The sequence below is a fragment of the Siphateles boraxobius genome, unplaced genomic scaffold, assembly GCF_051911475.1.
Source record: "Siphateles boraxobius isolate OS27281-9 unplaced genomic scaffold, OSU_SipBor_1 12, whole genome shotgun sequence".
NCBI lineage: Eukaryota > Metazoa > Chordata > Actinopteri > Cypriniformes > Leuciscidae > Siphateles > Siphateles boraxobius.
This window is the reverse complement of record NW_027508722.1, coordinates 17,931,486-17,950,114: the sequence shown is the minus strand read 5'-3', so window position 1 is coordinate 17,950,114 and position 18,629 is coordinate 17,931,486. Positions and strand designations below refer to the sequence as shown.

At 42.5% G+C, this 18,629-nt stretch overlaps 1 protein-coding gene across 1 annotated transcript in view; it reads right to left on the bottom strand.

Annotated features, from left to right (window-relative positions):
- Window positions 1-18,629, bottom strand: part of grin2db (glutamate receptor, ionotropic, N-methyl D-aspartate 2D, b) — a 96,088-nt gene that overhangs the window by 27,540 nt on the left and 49,919 nt on the right. Inside the window, exons 6-8 of the mRNA XM_077209701.1 lie at window positions 17,764-17,878; window positions 9,877-10,082; window positions 708-876 (exon numbers count right to left, since the gene is read on the bottom strand). Coding sequence (XP_077065816.1) covers window positions 708-876; window positions 9,877-10,082; window positions 17,764-17,878 — 490 coding nt within the window. The remainder of the gene's footprint in view (window positions 1-707; window positions 877-9,876; window positions 10,083-17,763; window positions 17,879-18,629) is intronic.

The following is an 18,629-nucleotide window of genomic DNA, read 5'->3' as shown; positions in this document are numbered from 1 at the left end:
GAACCCTGTAAACGGTTAGTAGTTACCTAGCAAGTCAGTTATTTTCAGTAAATGAATTAATACGCTTCTTGGTCCCCATTGCTTTTGCTCTATAGTTCTCACCAAAATGAAGAGAAAGAAGGACATCATGTCAATTACAGTTACTGTGACTAATACTGAATATGTAATGCAAATGTAAAAATATAATGGAAATGCAAATGCATTGTTGAATGATTATAAACATGGTATTTTGCCTGTTAATGTCTGCAGTGCAGTGCAGAAAATGATATGTCAACAATAAGGTCTAAATGTAACTGGCCCCTATAACAGTACAACTGGCCCTATCTTGGCCCCCCCAGTTGAAATGGTCTAGAACCGCCACTGGCTCTCACATACATCCTTATACAAAGAACATTGAAAGATATCATAGGCTCACATTGCTTTCTTACTGCAAATACACTGCACCATGACCTCGTCTATCCCATAATCCCAGTATTTGATCATCATGAGTACTAATACTAAAGGGAATAGCAGCCTTGCCTTTAATCTGTCCTCTCTCTACCTAATGCCTGTATTTACATATGCAAGTAAAGTCTTAGAGATATCGCTGACAGTGCATCCAGGGCACTTGCTCATCAGAATAAGGAGAATAAAGAGAGGCGCTGATGGGAATACAACAAGCCTGGCCAGTTTAAATTAGACGAAAGATTTTAAAAAGCCTTTCTCACCTCTCCCACCATCCCGTTCCAAACACCATCAATCTTTTTCCCATGTTTCCCATTGGTCACCAAGTAGAGGTCATAGGTAAAGCCAACAATTCTGGCCAATCGCTTAAGAATGTCAATGCAGAATCCCTTGCAGCACTGTTTCATAGGTGCCACCCCTTCCTGAAGTGCACTGTAATCAGAGAGAAAGTGCCCACTTAGCTTTATTGGACGTGACAAGAAAATCCATCACATTGCAAAAAAGGTTCAAATTATTAACATTTGTTAATGCATTTGGTACCCAACATTTTATCATTCCTTTTTAGGAATGATATATTTAGCAATAAAAATAAAAAAATTAAAAAAAAAAAAAGTTTAGAAGTTTGGGAACAGTAAAAAAAAAAAAAAAGGACATTCACATTTTTATTCGGCAAGGATGCATTCAATTAATCAAAAGTCACAGTAAAGTATTTTCTTTCATCAAAGAATCCTGAAAAAAAACACTATCACAGCTGACACAGAATACTGGAGTAATGATGCTTAAAAATTCAGCTGTACCATCACAGGAATACATTTTAAAATATATTCAAATAAAAAACAGTTCTTTTAAAGGGTAATAATGTTATTACTTTTTATAATATTATTATCTAATAATTATTATTATCTAACCCAGGACGACCCCCCCAAGACAAAACAAGAGAAACACTGTTAGCAGAGTGACAGAGAGTTACAGAGGGAATGTGAAATAAGGAAAGACAGAATAATGAGAAGGTCAAGATTTTCAGTAGTAAGTTGTCTTGGTACAAGTCCTGTGATAAAACTTAAATTGATGTAATGAGATGAAACACAGACGCAGAAACACACGTACACAACAAGAGCTCAAGCAGATTGACAAGTAACATGATGGCTAAGTATGAGTAGAGATCGCCACAAGGCAAATCAAAATGGGGGGGGTATAGCCCCAGGAACTTCACAGTAATATCTTGGGGGAAGAAAGTGATATCTTGGGGGAAGAAAGTGAGAGACAGAGATAAAGACAAAATTGAAAGATTGTGACAAATGACTGGAGAAAGATGACCAAAGCATCCAAAGAAAATTCGTTGGAACAAGATAAAAAAATAAATAAAACAAATAGACCTTGCTCCTATACAGTATCGGTCATATGCCTATCAAAGTTGCATTAATTTGATCAAAAATACAGAAAAAAACAGTAATATTATGAATATTGTTAAAATAATGATTTTCTTTTTTAATATAATTCGTTACATTTATATAGCGCTTTTCTGAGTACTCAAAGCGTTTTACATGGAAGGGGGGATCTCCTCAACCAACACCTTTAATATACTAATTAATATACTTTAAAATATTATTTATTTATTTGATGCAAAGCTGAATTTTCATCAGCCATTACTCCAGTCTTCAGTGTCAAATGATCCTTCACTTTTATTCAGCAAGGATTATTATTATTCAGCACTTTTTAAATTGATAAAAAGTGACAGTAAAAATGTATATTGTTAGAAGATTTCTATTATGAATAAATGCTGTAGCAGCACAGGTTCCAAAAAATAATAAGCAACACAACTGTTTCACAACATTGATAATAACCGAGTATCAAATCAGCATATTAGGATGATTTCTGAAGAATCATGTGACGCTGAAGACTGGAGTAATGGGTGATTCAAATTCAGCTTTACATCGGAGAGATAAATTATATTTTAAAATGTATTAAAATAGAAAACGTCTCAGGTTACGTATGTAACCCTGGTTCCCTGATAGGGAACGAGACGCTGCGTTTGAGACGCGGTGGGAACGCTCTGCGTGATTACGTCGTGAAGCACGTGTAAAATCAGTCCAATGGAAGCCCGCTACGACATAGGTGACGTTATAGACCAGTAAACTATAAAGCAACTCTGAAATCAGACCGCGATAGCTTCTGAAAAACCTGAAGCAAGTCGATCAGGGCATGCAGGAAGTATGGCAGGCAAACGCAGCGTCTCGTTCCCTATCAGGGAACCAGGGTTCTTCTCCTTCTCCTTCTTCTTGTTCGTCCATCAAAAATTGATGATGACCATGGCACGTTTGTCATTTTGTTGGGTTTTGATGAGTGCGCAGATGGCTAAAGAGGCCAATCCGAGCCCGGAATTCCCTGTGGCACACTGGACAGGTCAGGAAGGATGTAGAACTCTGAGGTGCATCCACTTGTTCTTTCTTGGTAACTTTGCGCTGCTGCCTCTTCAAGATAGCACAGGAGCTTCTCCTGCTCTCACAGAGGATTGCACCGTCCTGGACTTTTCTACTCCAGGCAGATCGGTCCTGTGCTAGGGATTCCCAGCTTTTCAGGTCGAGTCCAAAACTCTTCAAGGAAACTTTAAGAGTGTCCTTGTAGCGCTTTTTGGGGCCACCTTGTGCTCGCTTGCCTTTTTTCAGCTCGCCAAATAAAACTTGTTTTGGAAGTCTCACGTTAGACATTCTAGTCACGTGACCAGTCCATCTAAGCTGTTCCTTCGCAAGCATGGTGTAGATGCTGGGGATATTTGCCTTGCTGAGGACTTCCGTGTCAGGAATTCTGTCTTGCCACTTGATCCTCAGCAGTTTCCTCAGACAGCTCAAGTGGATATGATTCAATTTTTTGGCATGGCGCTGGTAGACTGTCCAAGCTTCGCACCCATAAAGAAGAGTTGGCAAAACAACAGCCCGGTAGACCTTCAATTTTGTCTCCTGCTTGATGCCAGTCCTTTCCCATACTGAGTCACGTAGACGTCCAAAGGCTGCACTGGCCTTGACAATCCTGATGTTAACTTCATCATCTATGTGCACAGCACGAGACAGTGTACTACCAAGGTAAGTAAACTTGTCAACGGCTGAAAGCTTTTGCCCATTCACAAAGATGGTTGGCTCAGTATAGGGTTTACCAGGAGCAGGTTGGTATAAGACTTCAGTCTTCTTTGTGCTAATTGTTAGGCCGAAGTTGTTGCAAGCTGAGGAGAGGTGGTCCATACTGTCCTGTAGATCTTTATTTGAGCCAGCAGCCAGAGCACAGTCATCAGCAAACAAGAGTTCCCGAACAGTTACTTCCTCCACTCTAGTTTTGGCTTGCATCCTCCGCAGATTGAATAGCCCGCCATCAAAACGGTAGATGGTGTTAATCCCAGTGTTGTGATTGTGGAATGAGTCTTGCAGCATGGCAGAAAACACCATGCTGAAGAGCGTTGGCGCTAAAACGCAGCCTTGCTTCACCCCGCTTGTGATTGGGAACGGATCAGAGAGTTCTTGCTGATCTCTGACGCTGGCCATCATGCCATCATGGAGATTGCGCACAATGCCAATGAACTTGTCTGGACACCCATACTTGGACATGATTTTCCATAGGCCCTCCCGGCTGACTGTGTCGAATGCTTTTGTTAGATCAACGAAAGCCATATATAGATCAACATTTTGTTCTTGGCATTTCTCCTGTAACTGCCGAGCAGTAAATACCATGTCAGTGGTTCCGCGGTCTTTTCTGAAGCCACACTGACTCTCAGGTAGCAGACCCTGGTCTAGGTGAACAATTAGGCGGTTCAGAAGGATTCTTGCCAAGATTTTGCCAGCGACTGATAGTATGGAAATGCCTCTATGGTTGTCACAGTCCTGCCGATTGCCTTTCCTTTTATATAGATTGATTATAGTAGTATCCTTGAACTCCTTAGGAACAGCTTCTAATTTCCACATGGCCTGGAAGAGATCGGTCAGTTTCTCGACTAAGCGAGGCCCTCCAGCCTTGTAGATTTCTGCTGGAATGGCATCGGACCCTGGAGCTTTGCCTGATGAAAGAAGTGTTATGGCTCTGCTGGTTTCCTCAGTGGATGGTAGAACAGCCAAGGACTGGTTTATTTCAACTTGAGGCAATCTCGCAATTGCCTCCTCATTTATGCATGATGGCCGATTGAGGACCGCGCTGTAGTGTTCGACCCACCTTTCAAGTATTTTGTCCTTCTCCGTAAGGAGTGTTGTTCCATCTAAGTTCAGGAGAGATGAAGTTCCTGAGTGTTGGAACTTACGTACGTAATCTAAGACGTTCCCTTTCAAGGGAACTCGAGCTGCATTTGAGACGCGGTGGGAACCCCACACCCACTACGCCATAGTGACAAATGCCTGTTCTGTGTGAAGTCCTGTGCACACTAAGAAGCAAGCAACCTCGCCCCAGGAGTGGAGAGGTCAAGGTCATAAAACCTGACAAATGTATGCGGAGAGGACCATCCTGCCACATTACACATGTCAAGAAAGGAAACTCCCGAAATTAAGGCCATAGAGGCCGCCATACTCCGGGTAGAATGGGCCCGCACAGCCATAGGTGAAGGCTGTCCGGCCGCTTCATAAGCCAATGAAATAGCCTCGACTATCCATTTACTCATAACCTGCTTAGATGCAGGGCATCCTCTCTTGAGTGACCCAAAATAGACAAATAGTTGCTCAGATTTACGCCACAGGGCAGCTCTGTGAACGTAGGCATCTAAAGCCCGGACTGGACATAACAGGTTAAGCTGTTCCTGGTCAGGGGTATTAAAGGGTGGAGGATAAATGGCCTGCAGCACTATTGGGCCCCCAACATTCAGTGGGACCTTAGGAATATAACCCGGCCTGGGGTAGAGAAATGCCTTCACCATACAAGGTGCAAAATCCAGACATGAAGGAGCAACCGACAGAGCATGTAAATCACCACTTATCTTGATAGATGAGATAGCAAGGAGAAATAAAGTCTTTAGAGTGAGGAATTTTTCTGAAACCTCCTCGATGGGCTCGAAGGGAGCTAAAGCCAGACCCTCTAGTACAATGGCCAAGTCCCAAGCCGGTGCTCTAGAGTGCAGTGCAGGTCTCAACCTCAATGTACCACGGAGAAAGCGAGTAATTAAAGGGTTTCTCTCGATAGAAGTACCCCCAGAGGGGTGTGGTAGGCAGATATGGCTGCCACGTAAACCTTTAGGGTGGAAGGAGATAACCTGGCCGAGAAACGGTCTTGCAGAAAATCAAGAACTGAACCAAAAGGTCAGTTAACAGGATCTAACTGACGTTCAACACACCACGTGGTGAATAGTTTCCATTTTAGCGCATACTGCCTTCTCGTGGAAGGAGCTCTGAATTGAAGAATGGTTTCTACAACATCGGTCGAAAGACCGGTTTCCCTGAGCCTGGCTCCCTCAGAGGCCAGGCCCACAGTTTCCACAACTCCGGCCGAGGGTGAAATATCGTGCCCCCCGCCTTGGACAGGAGGTCCAACCTGAGTGGGATCTCCAAGGGGGAGCCGTCCAGCAGAGACACCAAGTCCGAGAACCAAACTCGGGTCGGCCGATAAGGGGCTACTAGTAGCAGACGAGCCCCTTCTCGGCGAACCCTCTCCAGACCCCCTGAAGCATAGATATTGGCGGAAAGGCGTACAGGTGCAGCCTCGGCCACACCTGCACCATTGCATCCAGACCGAGAGAAGCTGGCGTTAGAGAGAACCACATGGGACAATGGGTTGAATCTGATGATGCGAAAAGGTCTACCTGAGCACGACCAAACTCTTCCCACAGGAGCTCCATCACTTCGGGTTGAAGTCTCCACTCCCCGGGCCTCAGCCCCTGTCTCGACAGAATATCTGCTCCCACATTCTGACGCCCCGGAATATATACCGCCTTGAGTGACAATAACTTCCCCTGGGCCCATAGGAGGATCTGATGGGCCAATTTGCAAAGATGAAGCGACCTAAGACCCCCCGGATGGTTGATATAGGGGACCACCGAAGTGTTGTTTGTGCGGACCAACACATGATGGCCTCTCAGGTCTGGCAGGAAATATTTGAGTGCTCAAAATACCGCCATCAACTCCAAACGATTTATGTGCCAGGAACATCGATGGTCCTTCCAAAGACCCTGCGCCGAGCGGCCACTCATGACCGCCCCCCATCCTGTGAGGGAAGCATCCGTCGAAAGCGTGACGTGTCGACAAGGAGCCCCCAACACTGGGCCCTGGGTGAGGAAACAAGGTTTCTTCCACATGACCAAGGCACGAAGGCATAGCCGCGTGACCTTGATCCTGCGGAACGGATTTCCCCTCGGAGAAAACCCCTTGGTCCTGAGCCACCACTGCAGGGGTCTCATGTACAGTAGGACAAAAATTAATACCGTTGGACGCAGCTGCCAGTAGACCCAACAGTCTCTGAAACTTTTTCACAGTGAGTGACTGGCCTAGTTTGACATTCTTTGCGGCTGTGAGAATCGCAGAAATACCAGCAGGAGACAGGCGTGCCTGCATTGTGATCGAATCCCAAATTATACCTGGAAAAGTGGTCCTCTGAACAGGAAGGAGCACACTCTTTTTGATGTTGAGCCGCAACCCCAAACTCTTTATGTGGGACAGAACAGCATCTTGATGCTGAACTGCCACCTGCTCTGACTGAGCTAAAATCAACCAATCGTCGATGTAATTTAATACGCGGATGCCCTGGAGTCTCAACGGAGCAAGAGCTGCATACACGCATTTTGTAAAAGTGCGGGGAGATAAACTTAGGCCAAATGGAAGAACCCGATATTGGTACGCTTCGCCCCTGAAAGCGAACCTCAGGAACCTCCTGTGATGAGGATGGATAGATACATGGAAGTACGCGTCCTTCAAGTCTATTGTGACAAACCAGTCCTCGGACTGAATCTGTGATACAATCTATTTGAGTGTAAGCATTCTGAACTTGAGTTTCTGAACTCTGCTGTTTAACTGGCGCAGATCTAGAATAGGACGCAACCCTCCATCCTTATTTGGAACAACGAAGTAACGGCTGTAAAACCCTGACTCTCTGCTGGGAGGAGAAACCCATTCTATAGCTCCTTTTCGAAGAAGTACTTCTTGCTCCACAACCAGAGCCTGCTGTGAGTCCACCACCGTGGGGAGGACCCCTTGAAATCTGGGCGGACGAGAACTGAACTGAATTCTGTAACCCTTTTCTATTATGTGCAGGACCCATAGAGAAATATTTGGCAGAAGTTTCCACGCTGTCAGAAATTCCGATAAGGGAACCAGTCTCTCGAGACTGGCCTCTGGATTTGATTGAACAATCATTTCGGCGGCCTAAAGCGGCGAACCGGCAGGGAACAACCGAACTGACCGTTCTACAACCCTCCTCAGAGGATTGCACGGGGACGCTGACACCTCGGCGCCCTGAAGCGGCGAACCGGCAGGGAACAACCGAAGTGGCAACGCTGCGGCTCTCCTCGGAGAGTCGCCCCCCGGAGGGTGCCAAGGAGGGACGGTTCCTCGGAATCGTTCCTCCCTGGAGGGGACCACCCTCAGAAACCTGATAGCCTTTTTGGCGTCAGGACTTCTTCTTAGACCAAGCTCTCCTAGAGATAACAGTCCTCAGATCTTGTCTACCCCTAACAGGCTTGGGCTGCGACCGCCACTCAGGAACCGTAGATTGAGGTGGTGCCCGAGCGACGACGCTCTGTTTTTGCTGAATTCTGTGAGCGGAGCTCGTAGACGGACGTAGCCTTTATACCACGAGCAGCCTCGGGGACACTAGACCCGCGAGGAAGAAACCTCTGAAACACAGCCGCTTGTTTCTTATTTTCTTGAAACCTATAGACAACACAATTTATAGCGTCGCCGAACAGACTTGTAGGTGACAGCGGTGTGTCCAGAAGAACAGATCTATCTTTATCCTTTATTTCAAATAAATTTAACCATAAATGGCGTTCCGTGGCCGGAGAGATAAATCTGTCGTGCAACGCAATTCTCGAATTGCGTCAGCACTAACTTCCTCACAATCGTCTATGTCCCTCAGCAGGTCAGCCTGGTACGCTTGGAGAATCGACATAGTGTGCAAACATGCCGTGGCCTGACCTGCTGCCGAATACGCTTTACCCACCAACAAAGATGTATTTTTTAAAGGTTTGGTGGGTAACGTCGGGGCTTTCAGAGGAGAAGATGACTCGGGGGAAAGATAACTCGCTAGTGTGTCTTCCGCGCGAGGCATAGAAAGATAACCAAAATGCTCAATACCTTGAATTTTGCTATAATTACTGGTCTGAGGGTTATGTACTCTGAAAGATGCCGGTTTGATCCACGATCTCGACACCTCAGTGTGGAGTACGGGAAAGAACGGGAGTTCCTGACAAGGAGGTCGTGATCTAGATGGTAGAAAACGCTCATCTAACAGACTTTTTCTAGATTCCACATCAACATCATCGGCTGGCCAGTCAATATTTAATTTAGCTACAGCACGAGATAAAACCTCCATAAGCTCCTCATCAGCAGGGGTATGAGCTGGCAAACACTCAAAATCCCCCATACTCCCGACATCCAGATCCTCAGAACTGGATAGCCGCAATATTGGTGCCCCAGCCCGGGAAGGAGAAGCCACTGAGCGGGCTCCTTCCTGGGCAGAGACACCGGATCCAGCAGGTAAGGGCTGAGAAAGGGCCGTGCCCGTCTCAAGCCCCGCTACTAGATCCATCTGCGAAACCCAAGATGAAAGTCGACGCTGAGCCTCAGCAGCAGCGGGACCCGCACCCCGGGGAACGCAAACCGAACCGTCCTCAAAGAACGATCGGCGGGAGCGGAGCGTCCTTATAGATAGGCTCATACAATGCTCACAATCAGCCCCCTCGAGGCCTTTATAGTTTCCTGGTCTATGACGTTACCTATGTCGTAGCGGGCTTCCATTGGACTGATTTTACACGTGCTTCACGACGTAATCACGCAGAGTGTTCAAAAGACAGAAGACAGCATACAAAAGACAGATAAAATACAATAAAATAAAATTTAAATTATTGAAATTTGGCAAGATATTAAGACATTTAAACAACTAAGACTACTCTATTATATACAAACAATGAATGAGTTAATATAAAGATTATAGCTTTGAAATCTGAGGGTTTGCAGTACTAATAGAAACTTGGTTGTAACAGATGCATGGCTAAAACTCCTCCACTAACACCTGCATTTGATCAGTTTCAGACAGTTTAGGAAAATGCGGAATGACATTGGAATGCCTGTCTCACCGAAAGGTCATATACTAATCGTACAGGGAAGAAACTCCTTACCCTGTCCACTGAAACGCACAATTTTCTAATTTAACATTGTTGTGTATTGTTCAAGTGAGTCCCATGAAACCAAGGTTCCTTTTCCCCAGTATAGAAAAGCCCTGATAAATGGCAGAAGAGGAGGTCTGATGATTACTAACCTGGCATTAAGAGGCCGTCGGCATGGCACAGAGTCCCTAATGCAGGTTCCAGAGGCAGGGTCTGCAAGCTCCACGATAACGAAGGGGCGCTCCTCCAGGGTCACAACCCTCAGGTGCTGGGCATCATCGGGCGGCTGCAGGAAGGGGCCATAGCGAGACCAAGCAGGGTATCTCAGACGTAACACCCCGTTCTCCCACCATCCTACCTACGACCACACAGACAGTGCATGGTCGAGGGTCAGAGATCATTTGCGACTTGCGGTTGCAAAAATGTGGCCAATAATATAAAATAATAATCATTGTGGCCATGATAAATCAATAATATATGAAAGTCAAAGGTCTTTTCAGCGATTTCAGCTATTTAAAATGGTCTATTCTAAACAAGTCACTGAGGCTGGATTACAGGCAGGAATGGCTCCCCTTACTCAGGTTAAGCCTGTAAAGTGGGGAAGGATAGTGAAAAGTGAAAAATGAAAGACTATCGCCTCTATGTTCCTCTGTGAGCTTATAGCTGAGGGCTCTCTAAAAACAGTCCTGTGCCCTTTTTACTCACTGGGGAAGGAGCGGATTTTTCTTCAGAGGAAAAAAAGACAGATTTTTAGCTAAGTGATGGGCCACAGAGGAAAAGGTTACGAGCCTGAGAAAATCCAAAGAATGGGTAAAATGTGTCAAGATTGCCTATGACAGCATATCTGAGCTCATAATCCATATACAGAAGATCAAGACCTGCAGAATTGTACTGTATGTATCAGAGACAGTAGTACACACACAGACCTTGATAGGAAATAAACCACAACAAAGTTGGCAAATGCATGCTTGATGCAATTAAGTATTATTTATTCATGCATTTTTTTCATCAAATAATAATATATTATTGTATATTAGGATTTATTACAATTTCTATTATTAATATATGTAGATTATACTTTGTATAAAAAAGTCTTTATACAAAAAGTATAATCTGCATGTATTAATAATAATTAATAATATTTAATTCCAGTGTTGTGCAAGTTACTTCCAAACTGTAATACATTATATATTACTTGTTACTGTTATTTAAAAGTAATTCATTACCTTACAATATTACTGTCTCAGAATTGTAATGCGTTACATTACTCCTGTATTACTTTTGAGTTACTTTCACCAAAATAACAATACAGGAGAAGAACTTAACATTCTAAAATAAGGCTGTGAGGATATGCCATATCCTATGAAACCGAAACGCGACACTCAGATCCACGAACCTGCAGAATCGCGACACACCCCTTCCAAGTCCCAGCGTTATCCATACCGTCCAGATCCAATGCTACCACATCTTTAAATTACTATTAGTATTATCTGAAGTTAACTTAACATTATAAAATACGTAGACCTACACCACAAAACTAGTTGAGGATAAATTATTTAAAATTTGGGAATTCCAGCTTTATGGACATGACATTTGCAGTCAAAACTTGAAATATAAATTCTCAGAAAATGCATTAATACCAAAATATTGAAACGTCTGTTTATCCATAGGCTCCTCCCTGAAAGGAGTCCAGACATTAGAAAAATATCAGTCTACACATGCGTTTTATATTTAATATTATGGAAATAGACAGTCATGCGTGACAAAAAAATCTTTAACTTTTAGGAGGCAACGATTATTTTTTTTATTCTGTGAATTACACTGCGCAAATCGGATGAAGAAGGGTTGGCTCTCCACAGAACATAAAATATTCATGTTATTTTATTTTTCGTGTTCCCATTTATGAGGAAAAAACAATGTTACAGACGTGACAGTTCTCCGTTACGGACGCGACCGCTCTGAAGCGGCACTAAAAGACTGCTTTAAAACTTTCACAGAGACCTTACACACACAAAGCCTTTCTTTAAAGTGAATTTCGTTTTGTATTAATTGTATCTTAATTTTAACCAACGTTTCGTCAACCAATTGCCTGGATTTAAGCGCGTGAACTGGAGCGCGTCTCATAAATGAACCGAAACTCAGCGTATAAGTAGCCTATAGCCTATTCACGGACTTGAAAAATATATCTATATTGAAATGTCTACTTGTAAACAGAACAATTCAAAACGAAAGAAAACAGACTGCTCTCTGCTTATGAAATGAAATGTGCATTTCTCTCTGGTGCATTCACTAGCCTACGGCGAAGATCGCGAGTCAGCATCGTCAACTTCATCTTGACTTTATTAATAGACAGTTAAAATGTCTCCTTGCTATATTTGACATATTCATAATCATTGCTTTTGCCGGTTCTTTTTGACAGCTTTTAGGTGCTTTATCGGCAGCGCCGCCGCCCTTACATGAACGCGTCACACCGCATCAAAAACATGATTGCGTGATGAAAACATGAAAAATACCACATAAACATAGCCTAACTGTTTAGAAAGAAAACACAGAACGAATAGCCTAATGCGCGTACGTCCATCTCGCGAATGTATAGTCTTCTTCATGCCATCTTCACCATTAGCTGCTTTTCCACTGGCGAGCACAGAAGCCTAAATCATAGGCTACCTCACGGCACTTCTGTAAAAAATAAATCGCTATACAAATATTTCAGACGCTACCATTTAGTCTTTATTTACAGACTTGGACACCACACGCGGCTATTGACTGACCACGAACAGTTAATTTAGCCTACTTGCATTTTTCATTCGTTAATGTCTCGCGGTCTTGCTGTTTTTTGTTGTTGTTTGTTTTACAATTAAAACTAAAAGTCTGTTGTAACGCAAGCCTTACTGAACATGTACCGAGTAAAATATTACTGAAAATTGATAAGTAATGCCTTACACTACTGCGTTACAGCAAAAAGTAATATGTTACTGTAATGCATTACTTTTGTAACGCGTTACTCCCAACACTGTTTAATTCTTATCCTTAATAATAATAATAATACTAATACATTTTCTTATACCTCTTATACACAAAACACAACTAAAAAAAGTTGTTACTAAAACTAATTTGGAAGACCTTTATCCAAAGCAAAACACATACAGTATAAGAAATGCTACAACACAAGTAATTGATCATAAGACAGCAATAACAGGAATAGCTGCCATACAAAGCATCAGTTCAATTTAAAGAGATATTTCACAGATATTTCCATATGCCACAAAAAAATTTATATTTAAAGAATCTTCACATAAATCTTTTTCATACAACAGCTAATAGTGATCAAATGTTGTCAAGCTTCAAAATGGCCAAAAAAGCAATGCAAAAAGCACCATAAACATGCAATCCATATATTTACATTCAGACTGAAATTGAAGTCTCATAACCCAACGCCATGATGTCATGACATCAAATATCTGAGACAAATGACAAACCTGCAAAAAGGTCATATGTGCATCTACTTTAAAACCCCCTTTAGAGTGCTTTTATTTCATTTCAAAAGCTTGACAGTTTGTGATCCATGATCTGTCACTGCATGAAAAAAATATGATGATTTGCTTGTGAAAAAATAACATACAGGTTTGGAATGACACGTGGGTGAGTAAATAATGACAGAATTTTTCCGCTTTCAGAAATATTCCTATAGGACACAACAACCTCTCGTTTGTAAGCAGCAAACACTTCACGCACAACTGTCCTGTCCCAATCCCAACTCAAACTTTGTTCCCAGCATTGAGCCATAGGAGTCTCCTCAACACACCGGCAGAGACTGGCAGCTATCAGCCCCAAAACAGCCCTGGAGAGCTATTCAGATACAGCAAAAGATGTTCAGCTCTTATAAAACTGTTACAAAGTCTCCATGGCAGGCGAAGAATAAATATACTTCTCATACGCTGTGTATGTGCAAGCATACGACTCTAAGAGATCAGACAGAGGCTGGCAGCTAGAAGACTGCATATTAGCACAGGATCAGTGCAGAGGCAACTAATTGAAAGGAATAGAGCAGGAAATGGCAGCAGTCAGCATGTGGATTCCTGCGAGCGCTAGTCTCATTGAGCTAGTTATCCCACTTTCTAACTGCCCTGTAACAGAGGCTGTGCCACTACAAAGGCTCCGAAATCAAACGCATCCGGGGCGGATCATTGGAAATTACAAAAAGCCGATTCGGCGACATCAGCTCACCTGGTCGCTGTCTCGTTCTCTGTTCATCAATCTGTCTGCTTGGGTCGGTTTGACTGTCCATTTGTCTGCTTTCTCTCTCTCTGTCACTCTCTCCACCCTTCTTAAACATCCACGTTTACAGTGTGTTAATCCAAAGATCTATTTTCTCTGAGCGCCACTGACAGGAGGGAAGAAAAAAGAAAGGGAATGTTGTGTCTGCATCTGACAGACAGCCTCATCCCAGAATCAGCCGCGGAAAGAGAATCAGCCACACATCTCAACAGGTGACAATGTCTTGTATTAAGGATGTCTGAACAGCTTCATAAAATATGCATGGCGTGTCACAAAGTAGCACGACCAGGCAAGATAGGACTGTGTGGGATCCGAGTGGCTTTTTGCTGCTGCTTGAGGGATAGAAATGCTAATCATGCAGAGTGTTTAGTGTCATGTCCTTACAATACTCTCTAATGTGTTTGAACATGCTGTTGGGTTTCTCTTCTCCCTTTCTCTTCTCTGATCCTTCTCCTTTTTCCCCCTGAATCTTTCTTAGCATCTCCCACCTCCGAAATGCGGCAAGTTCTCAGGGCCGATCCGTGTCAGCCAGACGTCTTAACTCTTCTCGACATCGGAATTTGGGCCGACAAAACGACCGAAATAGGAGTGTTGAAGCATGTGTGGAGATCCAGAGATCCTGCAGTGAATAACAAAGAGCTGGAGTAGCAGAGATCTGGGCCCAAGCTGTGGGGGCAGAGCCTCACGCAGGCAGAGGTAGAGCAGGGGCCTGATCAAACACAGTCTCCCCCGGGAACCGATAATACTTTCACAGGGTGAACTACAAACACGCTTCCATGACACCCCCGTCCCTGTGAAAGTCCCTGTGAGAGGAGGATGAAACGAGGCGTTTTTACCCCAGTGCGATCCTTACAAATCCACTAGAAGATTTACACAGCATAAACACACATGGACACATCCTGACAGGTACAAAGAGGGTTTGGAAAAATGTGCCTGGCATTTCATTTCTTAAACGTCTCCCCCCCTGATATGTATCGATTTATGAGAACAGCATGGACAAATGGGATCAAAAGCACTGTAGATGGTAGTTTGCTAAAGCACTATAAATGCTGCATGTGGAAGCCGTCACATGAAGTGCCTTGTGCACGAAAGCTTCTGGTAGTTGAGTCATCCGCATCCATTGTCTACTCCATGTTAGACGGAACGCATTTAAGACAACCAGAGACAAAACGGAGCGAAGACAAAGACGGCGTGCATCACATTTTAATAGAGTGCCCTACTAAAACAAATGAAATCGAAAACCTCCTATAGTCAGCGTGGAAGCCTTTTAAACATACATTATGGCACCCCATTAAATATTTTATGTGAATCACAAAGACTCCGTGACTCTGAAGTACAAAAGCATCCAGACGTCTCTAACAGCACTTTTCTCCAGAACATATCTGCAAATGAGACGCAGGCGACAAAGCCAGAACTAGCACCATGCAACCCTTAACAGACTGTTGCACCGTTTGATGGGTTTTTTAAGAGTTGTTCCGTGCAAAGATTTCAAAAACTACAAAATACCACTGTTTTCTATAGAGTGTGCCATTGCTTGACCAAAAGTTTTAATGGAATAGAAAACGAAAACTTCTATCAAGATTTACTCATGACATTTCAAAAACAGTCATTTTGGCTATCTGGCACACAAAGCTATCGAACACACTCTGATAGCAATTCATAACTATTTTCCTATTTGGCGAATTGGTATGAATTTGTACAGTCTCATTTGTACTTTTTCGTATGATGTGCTTACACCACACTCATGGATCTTCATGCTTACAGTTTTTTTTCTAAAAACAATTGTATGTTTTCGTACAAATTACATTGTACGAATTCACATGAAATCGCCACCATATTAAATAGTTTTGTAATGAGATCAGGTTGAGCTATAATAAGACTTCAGAAGATTTTGAATATAGAACATGATTTAAATGAAGCTCTTTTACTGTGACTTTTTTTGCAGTCCCAGTAGTCACCAGAAAGTGTGTAGAAAAGAACATGATTAAAACACTGCTTAGCATCTCCTTTTATGGTCGACAGAAGATAGAAAATCATTTGGGTTTGAAACAACATGAGAGTAAATGACAGAATTCTATTTTTGGTTAAACTATCTGTTCAATACAGGATGAAATAAAAGATTTTGAGGAAATGAAAGACTGGCCTGCTTCAGAATGGACTAAATGTAGAACAGGCAGTGAAGAGGAGCTCATTGGCTGGCACCTAAACAAAGCCTATACAAGAACATCGACAAAACGAACACTCAACCTTTCAAGACGCCCTGGGCAACACAATCCCTTTGCATCCTCTCACTTTCCTACAGGAGCATGTTAAGGTGAATCTGTTGCATGATAGAACGCGCTGCCGTTTGAAGTGCTATCAGTGGCATGACAATACTCGTGAAAAGCATTGATTTTAAGCTATGTTGTGCTACTGAATACACAGAGTACAGTATATAAAGCACACAAATAAATATGGATGGTGAAAAGCAATGGGAATCAGCAGAAAAATAACCCCCACTCTATATCGATACTTTTTTGCTCTTATGGCTCAATGTCAGTGAATATCGCCCGAAGGAGTCAGAATTTCTCCCAAGTACATAATCCGCTGTCTTTTTCTCTGTTAACAGATTGTACAGGTGGAGAACACAAGCGCTGCCAGGGATTACAATTTCAGTCTCTACCCTTGTCTTTGTGGCATCTAAATATTAATAATTCTGTTTTAAGGCACAGTTTGAGTGGCACCTTCATGTATATGACATTCTCCCCGGCTATATTTACTTAGTTGGGTTTGGTATCAGTTATTTTGTCTCACGACAGCAGTGCTCTGCGGGATAAATGTAGAGCCACAACGTCCCATGTGGCACCAACGATATGCTGATATACAAGAAGCCAATACATTTAAAAGAGTTTTTATTCGTTTATTTATTTATTTATTTTCCGCTCAGAGATACTTAACACAAGCATAACTAGCGAAGTAAGGGGAAGAGGGAAAAGAGGAAATTCAAATCCACTCTCTAAAACCATTTCACAATTGTTTATTTTCCGTTTATTGCTATTCACATAATAATAATAAAGTCGCAAGCTAATAATGTAGGAAAGCATTGCTAATCTTAATAACATACTGAGGGTACCATGGATATGCATAGATAACAAGGCCAAATGTAAACATGAGCTAATTGTACATTATGTACGTCCTCTTGAAACCCTAATTATATGTTTATATCACTGATGCTTTAACGTTTCTCTGCAGTACAGCAGAATTGCACCGTTAACACCACAACGCTCTCTCTCCTGCACAATGTGATGCATTGTTCAGAGTTAATTGTAATGGGGTTTTTTTCTGCTGTGGACTGTCATGGGAAATGGTTTTCGAAATTAGAGTAGTGTCAAGTAGTATATCATTTTAAAACTGTTTTCAATCTATATGTCTTACTGCTACAATCTGTAATATTAGGTTTTCAGCTCTTAGACAGCAAGTACATCATTACGATAGTCATGATGGAGTAAATCGCACATTTTATTAGAGCACTGTGCTGTCATTACCTTTAAATCCCAATACGTACCGCAATCGCTCTTATGCATAATTAACAGCGCACAAAACAGTCCATGTCATAAACAGACATCTCGAATGATATGTGGTCTCTCAAAATCCTTTCCAGCGCATTGGTACTGCAGTGCTCAGCATGGCTACTGCAATGCTGCTTTTCATCCTGGACATTACCAATCCATAACAGCAGTTACACAAGAACGAACAGAAATAGAATTCTGATTAGTTCTTACGTCTTCCCAGCCACTCCCAGGCGTGTAGGAGATGACATCCAGAAAGGGATTGGCCAGATAGCCCTCGTTACTGAACGAATAGTCCCGCCCACCGAGAGTGATGTTACTGAAATACCTGCAAAGTGAAGAAAACAGAGCAAAAACAGTCTGTTGAGATGGAGGACACCCAGAAAGAATTAGTATTAAAGACTCAAGAGGACACGTCAAAGAGGAAATCTCACACAGAAAACTTCACAAACATCCTAATTAGGTCAGATTGCAAGAGTTTGTTGAAGGTAACCATTTTATTTCCTTCAGCAATGGAATCAAAGGAGGCAGTCACTCTATTTCGAGCACTTAATCTAAACCAGTAAAATACCCAGAACAGTGCCTAAATGTGACATTCTTCAAATGAATCTTTTTATCTTAAATCCAATATGCTTTTGGCAAAATGAAGACTTGCACACTTAAAAAAATTGACTGGGTGAACAAGTTTAAAGGAGCAAAGTTTCCTCTGCTCTGTTCTTATGAGCCTTTTGTGAATATTCCTCACAAAATTCTGCCAAAGATCTGTGCGATAAATGCGTGCAAAACCATTATGTATAAGCCTATTTAGCAAACCCTTATTACAAAAGCAGCACTAATAAACAGGTGAATCTCTTTTCCCCATCAATCCTCTTCTGATGTGTAATGAGTGTGAGTGACACTGGTTGTTAAGTTGAGAGTTACTGCTCAGTGAGTCCATATCATGTCTCCTTACTACATCTAAAACATGTTATAAATGATGATTAACATTTATTTTTTTTCATTCAGGCTATTGTTCAGAAATTCTAGTTTCATCACTAGCAGCCAGTGTTTTTCTCATCAAAATTATTGATGAAATTGTT